The 14,077-nt window shown below is 40.2% G+C and overlaps 1 protein-coding gene across 1 annotated transcript in view; it reads left to right on the forward strand.

Annotated features, from left to right (window-relative positions):
• Nucleotides 1-14,077, forward strand: part of LOC129845352 (zinc finger protein 32-like) — a 28,440-nt gene that overhangs the window by 4,938 nt on the left and 9,425 nt on the right. The window contains exons 2-5 of the mRNA XM_055913244.1: nt 7-186; nt 652-746; nt 882-1,059; nt 13,493-14,075. Of these exons, the coding sequence (XP_055769219.1) occupies nt 7-186; nt 652-746; nt 882-1,059; nt 13,493-14,075 (1,036 nt within the window). The remainder of the gene's footprint in view (nt 1-6; nt 187-651; nt 747-881; nt 1,060-13,492; nt 14,076-14,077) is intronic.

A 14,077-nucleotide genomic window follows, 5' to 3' on the forward strand; every position in this document is an offset into this window, starting at 1 on the left:
TGAAAGAAGAGGAGGCTGTTACAGTGAAAGAAGAGGAGGCTGTTACGGTGAAAGAAGAGGAGGCTGTTACAGTGAAAGAAGAGATAGCATCCTCTTCCTCTCTAAAAGTTTCTATCTCAATAAAGGTGAAGGAGGAAGACGTCTTGGGAGTGAAAGAGGAAGAGACAGAATATCAGATTGACACCAGTGAGTACTGTCTTAAACACAGAGTCACACACTATGCCGTTGTTGAACTAATGTGGGGTTTTAAAGGGGCATTCTACTGAAGTTCTACACTTGAATATGTTGTTCAGTACTGTAGGAATTGTTTCAGGGGCCATCTGCTGTTGGTACATATATTTTTGGGACTTTTAAATGAGATTAATGGAATTCTCCATGTGGTCGACATTAAAGTGCACCTCATCTAATATAGCAGGCTTTTCAAATTCAATATTGTTGCATATTTTATACATTAAATATCAAAGGGACACAAAAGGCACCCATTTCGTGAAACTACCCTTTCACATTTGCAACACAAACATTATTTTATAAAATCATGATGAAGTGGCCATTTTAGGCCCTTTTTAGACATATTAATGACTCTTGTAAGACCCTATGATTGCAGTAGAAGGTCATACGTTGACAGTCTGTCTGATGTTGTCGTTCACACAGGAGAGAGACATGACTATCGTGGATCCTCTGGGGAGCATCAACAACATCCTGATGCTGAGGCAGAGAAGAGTCTCTCCAGATCAGAACACCAGATGGTACAGCTTAGTCTGGTCTAGCATACAGCTTGCTCTATCTGGGTCTGGGCTGGGTTTCTGTAAAGCACTTCATGACAGCGGTGACATAAGCATCCATAATGATATGTGTCTGTGTCCCCTCTTTATGGTTACCAGGACAACGCTAGCCCTTCCTCCCTCCCGGAGTCCTCGTGTCATGCCTCTCCCAGTAGCACCTTACTGCTGGGTATGAAGAGGTTGTCTGTGTTGCTGGTGGACTGCAGGAAAACAACGGGGCTGAGTGTAACTGTGAGAGGAGGAGAAGAGAAGAAAGGATCAGATTTGACACATCAAAGTAAGTGCTGTAGTTTAGTTTGAACAAATAAAATAGATCTGCCCACTGGTATCTGTTACCAGGACAACCAGCAGAGTTCTGTTAGTTGACAGGAAGATAGACTGGTATCTGTTACCAGGACAACCAGCAGAGTTCTGTTAGTTGACAGGAAGATGGACTGGTATCTGTTACCAGGACAACCAGCAGAGTTCTGTTAGTTGACAGGAAGATAGACTGGTATCTGTTACCAGGACAACCAGCAGAGTTCTGTTAGTTGACAGGAAGATAGACTGGTGGATATGGATGTTATGAATATCATAACACTGAAAAAGGATTCTGCCAATGAAAAGAGAGAAACCAATAGACCATATAAAACCTTGATGAAAGGTAGCTTTAGAGAGACAGTTATAAGATGATCCTATGTAAGGTGCTCGTTTTTCAAAAACATTTTCTCAAAATATTATGGATGTTACATTGCCTGTCCCAGTCAACCCCCTTATCTTTATAAGACTGTAGAACAGGAAAACTAAACTCCAGACACTGGTAATTAATTAACTAATACTGGAGGAAAGCTGTGATCAGGCTGCCCACTCAAGAGAAAGCTTCAAACTGTAACCAGTGCCGTCAACCTTGTTCAGGTTATCAGTCAACCTACCAGGGTAGTTACAAACAGTACAGAAATGTAATAATCAACATATTTTGATCATATCTTTACTAATGCTGCAGAAATGTGTTTGAAAGCAGTATCCAGATCCATCAGATGTAGTGATCACAATATAGTAGCCATATCTAGGAAAACCAGAGTTCCAAAGGCTGGGCTTAATATTGTGTAAAAGAGGTCATACAATCTTTTGTAGTGATTCCTATGTTGTTGATGTAAATAATATACTTTTTTTTAAACAAAGATAAATGACATAAAGAATGATTGTAAAAATCTTTGGAGCATCTTCAATTAAATTTTGGTTTAAAAAAATCAGCAATGACACGTCACCGGTGTTTAATTTCTATTTTACCTTTATTTAACTAGGCAAGTCAGTTAAGAGCCTAGGTACAGTGGGTTAACTGCCTTGTTCAGGGGCAGAACAACAGAGTTTTACCTTGTCAGCTCGGGGATTCGATCCAGCAACCTTTTGGTTACTGGCCTAACGCTCTAACCACTAGGCTACCTGCCGCCCCAGAGCCACCTGTCTAACAGAACACAGAGAGTGTTCTTTAATGGAAGCCTGTACAACAAAATCAAGGTAGAATCAGGAATTCCCCAGGGCAGCTGTTTGGCACCTGCTTGTTTCAATCTTTACCAACGACATGCCAACGACATTTGAGTAAAGCCAGTGTGTCTATGTATGCGGATGACGCAACACTGTACACGTCAGCTACCACGGCAACTGAAATGACAGCAACACTTAACATAGAGCTGCAGTTAGTTTCAGAATGGGTGGCAAGGAATAAGTTAGTCCTAAATATTTCAGATGACCTTAAGTTACATGGCCTACTATGCTAATTCTGTAGCGGTATTGTTAGAGGGGGGTAAAGATACAGATTTTGTTGGGGAGCCAGGCAGGTATTAACCCTAGTTATTAAAGTTAGTTATTACGTATTATAACATTATTATTCTTATTAAATATTATTCAAACCGAAAGGATGAGAGTAGGATAGATAGAGTAGCGCTTCCAGACACATTCTAAACATGATAGGGTCTTAAAGGAGGATTTTAGTATCTAATGATGAAACATGATGGAGTCTTAAAACTTCTTATGGCTGCAATCCCGGTAACGGGATGATATGACAACAGCCAGTGAAAGTGCAGGGCGCCGAATTAAAAAAACAGAAATCTCATAATTAAAATTCCTCAGACATTCATGTGTCTTATATAATTTTAAAGGTAATCTTGTTGTTAATCCCACCAAAGTGTCCGATTTCAAATAGGCTTTTTAGCGAAAGCACTACAAACGATTATGTTAGGTCACCACAAAACCACAATAATCACAGCCATTTTTTCCAGCTAAAGATAGCTTCACAAAATCCTGAATAAGGATAAAATGAATCACTAACCTTCGATTATTTTCATCAGATGACACTCATAGAACTTCATGTTACACAATACATGCATGTTTTGTTTGATTAAATTCATATTTATATAAAAAATCTGAGTTTACATTGAGGCGACTAGATTCACTAGTTGCAAAAACATCAAGTGACTTTGCATAGCCACATCGTTTCAATAGAAATACTCATCATAAATAGATGATAATACAAGTTTTACACATGGAATTATAGATATACCTCTCCTTAATGCAGTACAGTTCCCACTCAGCCCAGTCAAAACTGTTCGCTGCTCTGGCACCCCAATGGTGGAACAAACTCCCTCACGACGCCAGGTCAGCGGAGTCAATCACCACCTTCCGGAGACACCTGAAACCCCACCTCTTTAAGGAATACCTAGGATAGGATAAAGTAATCCTTCTAACCCACCCCCCTTAAAAGAGTTAGATGCACTATTGTAAAGTGGTTGTTCCACTGGATATCATAAGGTGAATGTACCAATTTGTAAGTCGCTCTGGATAAGAGCGTCTGCTAAATGACTTAAATGTAATGTAAATGTAAATGCAACCGCTGTGTCAGATTTTTAAAAAACTTTACGGAAAAAGAAACCCACGCTATAATCTGAGACGGCGCTCAAAAGTAAAACACCAGAGCCGCAAAGATGGCGTCAACATAACAAGAAAATATATGATAATTATTCCCTTACCTTTGATGATCTACATCAGAAAGCACACCAGGAATCCCAGGTCCACAATAAATGTTTGTTTTGTTCGAAAAAAATCTGTTATTTATATCTAAATACCTTCTTTTGTTAGCGCGTCTGGTTTACATATCCAAACACTAATTCTGGTCAGCGTTATATCGGACAAAAAGTGATATTACTGGTCGAAGAAACATTTCAAACTAAGTACACAATCAATCATTAGGATGTTTTTAACATATAGCTTCAATAAAGTTCCAACCGGAGTATTCTTTCTTGTCTTCGTGATAAATGGAACGCAAGTGACTCCCATGAGGAAAAAGCATGATCAGAAAATGGCTGCTTGATGGACACCTGACTGATTCTGCTCTCATTCTCTCCCATAACATCATAGAAGTCTCATTATAATTTATATTGCTGGTGGACATCTAGTGGAACCCATAGGCAGTGCAAACTCATATCTCAAGGGAATTTCTTTAGGGACTCTGGTGAATACATACAAGCTCAGATTTCTGACTTCCTGTTTTGATTTCAACTCAGGATTTTGCCTGCCAATATGAGTTCTGTTAATCTCACAGACATAATTCAAACAGTTTTAGAAACTTTAGAGTGTTTTCTATCCAATACTAATAATAATATGCAAATATTCGCAACTATGACTGAGGAGCAGGCCGTTTGATATGGGCACCTTTCATCCAAGCTACTCAATACTGCCCCTTCAGCCATAAGAAGTTAAAGGAGGACTGTAGCATCTAATGATGAAACATTATGGAGTCTTAAAGGAGGACTGTAGCATCTAATGATGAAACATTATGGAGTCTTAAAACTTCTTATGGCTAGTGGAACCCTTCGACAACATTCCGCTGAAAAGGCAGAGCGCTAAATTCACAAATATTTTTTAGAAATATGTAACTTTGATGCATCCACAAGTGCAATACACCAAATTAAAGCTTAACTTCTTGTTAATCTACCCATCGTGTCCGATTTCAAAAAAGCTTTACAGCGAAAGCACACCATATAATTATGTTAGGTCAGAGCCTAGTCACAAAAACACACACAGCCATTTTCCAGCTAAAGAGAGGAGTCACAAAAAGCAGAAATATAGATTCAATTAAATTGAACCTTTGATGATCTTCATCAGATGGCACTTATAGGACTTCATGTTACACAATACATGTATGTTTTGTTTGATAAAGTGCATATTTATTTCCAAAAATCTCAGTTTACATTGGCGAATTATGGTCAGTAATGTTGTGCATCAAACATCTTGCAAATTTTCAGAGGCACATCAATTTACAGAAATACTCATAATAAACTTATAAAAGTTGATACAAGTATTATGCACAGAATTATAGAGATACTTCTCGTTAATGCAACCGCTGTGTCAGATTTCAAAAAAGCTTTACGGAAAAAGAAAACCATGCAATAATCCGAGTACGGCGCTCAGACACAAGCCATGCAGATACCCGCCATGTTGTTGAGTCAGAAATAGCGTTTTAAATATTTAACCTGTCTAGGATCAGCGTGGCGCTAGCGGCACACCCCCCCCCCCCCCACTGAAAAACCAGTGCCGCGAAATTCAAAAAAAAGATTTTTTTAAAATATTTAACTTTCACACATTAAAGTCCAATACAGCTAATGAAAGACACAGATCTTGTGAATCCAGTCAACATTTCCGATTTTTAAAATGTTTTACAGGGAAGACACAATATGTAAAGATGTACATCTATTACCTAAAAACACATTAGCATAATCCACCTCTTATCTCCAATCTTTTATTTGTCCACCAACACCAGTAGCCATCACCAATTCGGCTAAACTAAGATATTTATAGCCCCTAACCAACAAAAAAACTCATTAGATGACAGTCTGATAACATATGTATGGTATGGGATAGGTTTTGTTAGAAAAAAGTGCATATTTCAGGTAGATGGCATAGTTTACAATTGCACCCACCGTCACAAATGGACTAGAATAATTACAATGAGCAACGTGTTTACCTAACTACTAATCATCAAACATTTCGTAAAAATACACAGCATACACGAATCGAAAGACACAGATCCTGTGAATACAGACAATATTTCAGATTTTCTAAGTGTCTTACAGCGAAAACACAATAAATCGTTATATTAGCTTAGCACATAGCAATTAGCAGCCCAGCATTGATTCTAGCCAAAGTGAGCGATAAAAGTCAACATCGCCAAAAGATATTAATTTTTTCACTAACCTTCTCAGAATTCTTCCGATGACACTCCTGTAACATCACATTACAACATGCATATACAGTTTGATCGAAAATGTTTATATTTAGCCACCAAAATCATGGTTAGACAATGTGAAATGTAGACAAGCTGGTAAAGAAAAAGTCCTTGCGCCACTTAGACAGTGATCTACTCTTATACATAAATACTCATAAACGTGACTAAAAAATATAGGGTGGACAGGGATTGATAGACAATTTAATTCTTAATACAATTGCGTTATTACATTTTTTAATTTATCCTTACTTTTCAATACAGTTTGCGCCAAGCGAAGCTACGTCAAAAAACATGGCGTCCTAAGCCACTAAAATGTTTCGACAGAAACACGATTTATCATAATAAAAATGTCCTACCTTGAGCTGTTCTTCCATCAGTATCTTGGGCAAAGGATCCTTTCTTGGGAGAAATCGTCTTTTGGTGGAAAGCTGTCCTCTTGCCATGTGGAAATGTCAACTGCGTTCGGGATGAACTGAAAAGCGTGCCCAACTTTTCACATCGTTGCAAAAATAAATGTCCCAAAATCGCACTAAACGGATATAAATTGCTATAAAACGCTTTAAATTAACTACCTTATGATGTTTTTAACTCCTATAACGAGTGAAAAGATGACCGGAGAAATATAACAGGCTAAACTAACGCTTGGAACAGGTGCGCGCCGGTGTCCTCTAGGCTCATGACGCAGCTCCAAAAGAATGACTAGCTTCAGGGTTTTTTCATTTGTAGGGCCTGTGAACGCGCAATCGACCCCATTGGAATCGTCATCACGTAAAGGCATCCAGGGGAAGACGTAAGAAGTGTCCGTATAGTCATAGCAATGACAGTGCCCTTTTAACTGACTTCTAAAGAGTGGCCAACATTTCTCAAATCTGACTCCATGTCAGGGAAATTGCTGTAGAATGGGCTCTGTTCCACTTAGAGACAAAATTTCAACTCCTATAGAAACTATAGACTGTTTTCTATCCAATAATAATAATAATATGCATATTGTACGATCAAGGATTTTGTGGGAAGCCGTTTAAAAAATTAGCCAAATTAGCATAAATAGTCTAAACAGCGCCCCCATCCCCAACAGGTTACGGAAAAAGCAAACCATGCAATAATCCGAGTACGGCGCTCAGACACAAGCCATGCAGATACCCGCCATGTTGTTGAGTCAGAAATAGCGTTTTAAATATTCACTTTGATGATCTTCATCAGAATGCACTCCCAGGAATCCTAGTTCAACAATAAATGTTTGTTTTGTTCGATAAAGTCCATCATTTATGTCCAAATACCTCCTTTTGTTAGCGCGTTTGGTGAACAAATCCAAACTCACGAGGCGCGGGCAAGTCCAGGCGAAAGTTCCGATGAAAAGTTCAAAAATGTATATTAAAATTCGTAGAAAAATGTCAAACGATGTATAGAATCAATCTTTAGGATGTTTTTAACATAAATCTTCAATAATGTTCCAACCAGAGAATTCCTTTGTCTTTAGAAATGCAATGGAATGCTGGTCGCTCTCACTTGTAGGCGCGTGATCAGCTCATGCCACTCTGGCAGATCTCTGGTTGAAACAGCTCTCATTCCCCCCTCCTTCACAGTAGAAGCATCAAACAATGTTCTAAGACTGTTGACATCTAGTGGAAGCCTTAGGAAGTGCAATATGACCCCATAGACACTGTACATTCGATAGGCAATGAGTTGAAAACTACAAACCTCAGATTTCCCACTTCCTGGTTGGATTTTTCTCAGGTTTTCGCCTGCCATTTGAGTTCTGTTATACTCACAGACATAATTCAAACAGTTTTAGAAACTTCAGAGTGTTTTCTATCCAATATTACTAATAATATGCATATATTAGCTTCTGGGCCTGAGTAGCAGAAAGTTTGCTCTGGGCACGCTTTTCATCCGAACGTGAAAATGCTCCCCCCTTATCCCAAACAGGTTAAGTACTGCAGTGCATCTCCTCCTCATGGACTGCACCAGATTTGACAGTACTTGCTGTGAGATGTTACCCCACTCTTCCACTAAGGCACCTGCAAGTTCCCGGACATTTCTGGGGGGAATGGCCCTAGCTCTCACCCTCCGATCCAACAGGTCCCAGACGTGCGCAATGGGATTGAGATCCGGGCTCTTCGCTGGCCATGGCAGAACACTAACATTCCTATCTTGCAGGAAATCATGCACAGAAGGAGCAGTATGGCTGGTGGCATTGTCATGCTGGAGGGTCATGTCAGGATGAGCCTGCAGGAAGGGTACCACATGAGGGAGGAGGATGTCTTCTCTGTAACGCAAACCGTTGAGATTGACTGCAATGACAACAAGCTCAGTCCGTTGATGCTGTGACACACCGCCCCAGACCATGACGGCCCCTCCACCTACAAATCGATCCCGCTCCAAAGTGCAGGCCTCGGTGTAACGCTCATTCCTTCAACGATAAACGCGAATCCGACGATAAACGTGAATCCGACCATCACCCCTAGAGACAGAACCGCGACTTGTTAGTGAAAATAACTTTTTGCCAGTCCTGTCTGGTCCAATGACGGTGGGTTTGTGCCCAGAGGCGACGTTGTTGCCGGTGATGTCTGGCGAGGACCTGCCTTTCAACAGGCCTACAAGCCCTTAGTCCAGCCTCTCTCATTCAATTGCGGACAGTCTGAGCTAGAGGTCGACCGATTAATCGGAATGGTCAATTAATTAGGGCCGATTTCAAGTTTTCATAATCGTAAATCGGTAATTTTGGGCGCCGATTTGCCTTTTTTTTTTTTTGCTACCTTTAATTAACTAGGCAAGTCAGTTAAGAACACATTCTTATTTTCAATGACGGCCTAGGAACGGTGAGTTAACTGCCTTGTTCAGGGGCAGAACGACAGATTTTCACCTTGTCAGCCCGGCGTTTCCAATCTTGCAACATTACAGTTAACTAGTCCAACGCAATAACGACCTGCCTCTATCTCGTTCCACTCCACAAGGAGACTGCCTGTTACGCAAATGCAGTAAGCCAAGGTAAGTTGCTAGCTAGCATTAAACTTATCTTATAAAAAACAATCAATCATAACCACTAGTTAACTACACATGGTTGATGATATTACTAGGTATTATCTAGCGTGTCCTGCGTTGCATATAATCTGACTGAGCATACAAGCATACAAGTATCTACGTTTCTGACTGAACGGTGGTAGGCAGAAGCAGGCGCGTAAACATTCATTCAAAAAGCACTTTTGTGCGTTTTGCCAGCTGCTCTTTGTTGTGCGTCAAGCATTGCGCTGTTTATGACTTCAAGCCTATCAACTCCCGAGATGAGGCTGGTGTAACCGAAGAGAAATGGCTAGCTAGTTAGCGCGCGCTAATAGCGTTTCAAACGTCACTCGCTCTGAGCCTTCTAGTAGTTGTTCCCCTTGCTCTGCATGGGTAGCGCTGCTTCGATGGTGGCTGTTGTCGTTGTGTTGCTGGTTCGAGCCCAGGGAGGAGCGAGGAGAGGGACGGAAGCTATACTGTTACACTTGCAATACTAAAGTGCCTATAAGAACATCCAATAGTCAAAGGTTAATGAAATACAAATGGTATAAAGGGAAATAGTCCTATAATTCCTATAATAACTACAACCTAAAACTTCTTACCTGGGAATATTGAAGACTCATGTTAAAAGGAACCACCAGCTTTCATATGATCTCATGTTCTGAGCAAGGAACTGAAACGTTAGTTTTCTTACATAGCACATATTGCACTTTTACTTTCTTCTCCAACACTTTGTTTTAGCATAATTTAAACCAAATTGAACACGTTTCATTATTTATTGATTTTATTGATGTATTATATTAAGTTAAAATAAGTGTTCATTCAGTATTGTTGTAATTTTCATTATTACAAATAAAATTTAAATAATCGGCCGATTAATCGGTATCGGCTTTTTTTGGTCCTCCAATAATTGGTATCAGCGGTGAAAAATCATAATCAGTCGACCTCTAGTCTGAGCACCGATGTAGGGATTGTGCGTTCCTGGTGTAACTTGGGCAGCAGACGATACGCTGTTTATTGCAATTTATTGCAACATTGAAATTTATTGCCCTGGCCACATCTGCAGTTCTCATGCCTCCTTGCAGCATGCCTAAGGCACGTTCACGCAGATGAGCAGGGACCCTGGGCATCTTTCTTTTGGTGTTTTTCAGAGTCGGTAGAAAGGCCTCTTTAGAGTCCTAAGTTTTCATAACTGTAACCTTACTAAAGCATCAGACTCCATAGTAATTCATCATTAGAAGCTACAGGCCTCCTTTAAGACTCCATGTTTCATCATTAGATGCTACAGTCCTCCTTTAATGCAGCTGGTGGCCACACCAGATACTGACTGTTACTTTTGATTTTGACCCCCCCACTTTGTTCAGGGACACATTATTCAATTTCAGTTAGTCACATGTCTGTGGAACTTGTTCAGTTTATGTCTGTTATTGAATCTTGTTATGTTCCAACAAATATTTACACATGTTAAGTTTGCTGAAAATTAAAGCAGTTGACAGTGAGAGGACGTTTCTTTTTTTTGCTGAGTTTAGATTGACGAGGGGGGGAAAACAATTGAATCAATTTTAGAATAATGCTGAAATGTAACAAAATTTGGAAAAGGTGATGGGGTCTGAATACTTAAAACCTCTCTGGGATATGTGGGACGCTAGCCTCCCACCTGGCCAAAAGACAGTAAAAATGCAGAGTGCCAAATTCAACTAAAATACTATAAATATCAAACTTTCATTAAATCACACATGCAATATACCAAATTAAAGCTACACTTGTTGTGAATCCAGCCAACATGTCAGATTTCAAATACGCTTTTCGGCAAAACCAAACGATGCTATTATCTGAGGATAGCACCATAGTAAACAAAGAGAGAGAAGCATATTTCAACCCTGCAGGCGTGACACAAAACGCAGAAATAGAAATATAATTCATGCCTTGCCTTTGACAAGCTTCTTTTGTTGGCACTCCAATATGTCCCATAAACATCACAAATGGTCCTTTTTTTCGATTAATTCCGTCGATATATATCCAAAATGTCCATTTATTTGGCACGTTTGATCCATAAAAACACCGGTTCCAACTTGCGCAACGTGACTACAAAGTATCTCAAAAGTTACCTGTAAACTTTGCCAAAACATTTCAAACTACTTTTGTAATACAACTTTAGGTATTTTGTAACGTAAATAATCGATAAAATTGAAGACGGGCTGATCTGTGTTCAATACAGGAGGAAAACAAACTGTAGCTAGCTTTCTGGTCACGCGCCTCTATCTAACAGTACACTTCAAGTTACCCTCGTTCTGGATGGCCGTACTTCTTCATTACACAAAGGAAAAACCTCAACCAATTTCTAAAGACTGTTGACATCCATTGGAAGCGGTAGGAACTGCAAGAAGGTCCCGTAGAAATCTGGATTCCCAATGAAAACTAGTTGAAAAGAGTGACCTCAAAAAAAAAATCTGAATGGTTTGTCCTCTGGGTTTCGCCTGCTAAATAAGTTATGTTATACTCACAGACATGATTCAAACAGTTTTAAAAACTTCAGAGTGTTTTCCATCCAAAACTACTAATAATATGCACATCTTCTCTTCTGGGGATGAGTAGGTGGCAGTTGAATTTGGATATGCTTTTCATCCAAACTTGAAAATGCTGACCCCTATCCTAGAGAAGTTTTTAACGAATGCACTGTGTGTGTGTATACTTAACCAAAATATAAACAACGATTTACAGTTTATATGAGTAAGTGATTGTAAATAAATAAACGAGGCCCTAATCTATGGACTTTACATAACTGGGCAGGGGCACAGCCATTGGTGGCCCTGGAGGGCATGCTCCCACCCATTGCGGAGACAGGCCCAGCCAATCAGAATTAGTTTTTCCCCACAAAAGGGCTTCATTAGAAAGAGAAATACAACTCGGGTGGCTGGTCTCAGACGATGTGGAGGTCCTGGACTGGCGTCGTTACATGTGTTCTGTGGTTGTGAGGCCAGTTGGATGTACTGCCAAATTCTCTAAAATGACGTTGGAGGCGGCTTCTGGTAGAGAATTTAACATTCAATTATCTGGTAACAGCTCCAGTGGATATTCCTGCTGTCAGCATGCCAATTGCACGCTCCCTCAACTTGAGACATCTGTGGCATTGTGTTGTGTGACAGAACTGCACATTTTAGAGGCCTTTATTCTCCCCAGCACAAGGTGCACCTGTGTAATGATCATGCTGTTTAATCAGCTTGATATGCCACACCTGTCAGGTGGATGGATTATCTTGGCAAAGAATAAATGTTAACTAACAGGGATGTAAAAAATTCTGCATTTTTTTTTCAGCTCATGAAACATCCAACACTTTACATGTTGCGTTAATATTTTTGTTTATTGTAGTTACTCTCAGTTTTAGGAACATCTTCCCAAATATTTCACTTTAAAAAAGCTTGTCCGGAGAAGACAAGGTGAGCGCTTCCATCAGTCCTGTGTCATTGCCAATGGTAAATCATCCTGAGACCATTCATGTGTGGGGTTGCTTTTCAGCCAAGGGTGTGGGCTCACTCACAATGTTGCCTAAGAACACAGCCATGAATAAGGAATGCTACCAACACATCCTCCGAGAGCAACTTCTCCCAACCATCCAGGAACAGTTCGGTGACGAACAATTCCTTTTCCAGCATGAAGGAGCACCTTGCCGTAAGGCAAACGTGATAAGTGGCTCGGAGAACAAAACATCAATATTTTGGGTCCAGGGCCAGGAATCTCCCCAGACCTTAATCCCATTGAGAACTTGTGGTCAATGATCAAGAGGCGGGTGGACAAACAAAAACCCACAAATTCTGACAAACTCCAAGCATTGATTATGCAAGAATGGGCTGCCATCACAGGATGTGGCCCAGAAGTTAATTGACACCAGGGTGGATTGCAGAGGTCTTGAAAAAGAAGGGTCAACACTGCAAATATTGACTCTTTGCATCAACTTCATGTCATTGCCAATAAAAGCCTTTGATACTTATGAAATGCTTGTAATTATACTTCAGTATTTCATAGTAACATCTGACAAAAATATCTGAAGACACTGAAGCAGCAAACTTTGTGGAAATTAATATTTGTGTCATTCTCAAAACTTTTGGCCACAACTGTAGCTCGCATTCTGTATCATACAGCTATGAAAGTTATATATTTAGAACCACCTGCTCGATTGGAATTAAGCGACATCTGTGTCTTGAGTGTCCAAGAACGGTTTAGTTTTTTGTGTTCTGACTTGTAAAACAGAATGAATAAATAAGTAATGTAAACATTATCAGTAATTACCAGGAAACTCTACAACATTTGTTTTAAAATCACACCAAGATTGTTAAAACTGGCCTTAGCTTATTGAGCGATCTGATTAGGATTTACCCTCGTAGCAAGGCCTATTTATCATGTGGAGGTTTCATTCAGGTCTCTTTTTTTAAAAACACACTGTCTTTGGCAGGAGAAAGACCAGACTCAGAGGAACCAGAGCCAGGGACGTCCAAACCAACAAGAAGACACCAGTGTTCCCACTGTGGAAAGTGTTTTAACCAGTTATGGGACCTGAAAGTTCACGAGATAATACACACAGGGGAGAAGCCTTACCACTGCTTCCAGTGTGGCAAGTGTTTTAACCAGTTAGGGAACCTGAAACAACATGAGAGAATACATACAGTTGAAAAGCCTTACCAGTGTTCCCACTGTGGAAAGTGTTTTAACCAGTTAAGGGACCTGTACCGACATGAGAGAATACACAAAGGGGAGAAGTCTTACCACTGCTCGCAGTGTGGAAAGAGTTTTAACGGGTCAGGGTATCTGAAAAAGCATGAGAGAATACACACAGGGCAGAAGCCTTACCACTGCCCCCAGTGTGGAAAGTGTTTCAACGAGCCGGGGGAGCTGAAATGTCACGAGAGAATACACAGAGGGGAGAAGCGTTACCACTGCTCCCAGTGTGGAAAGGGTTTTAACAAGTTAGGGAACCTGAAACAACACGAGAGAATACACACAGGTGAGAAGCCTTACCACTGCTCCCAGTGTGGAAAGT

The sequence above is a fragment of the Salvelinus fontinalis genome, unplaced genomic scaffold (genome assembly GCF_029448725.1).
Source record: "Salvelinus fontinalis isolate EN_2023a unplaced genomic scaffold, ASM2944872v1 scaffold_0283, whole genome shotgun sequence".
In the NCBI taxonomy this organism is placed as follows: domain Eukaryota; kingdom Metazoa; phylum Chordata; class Actinopteri; order Salmoniformes; family Salmonidae; genus Salvelinus; species Salvelinus fontinalis.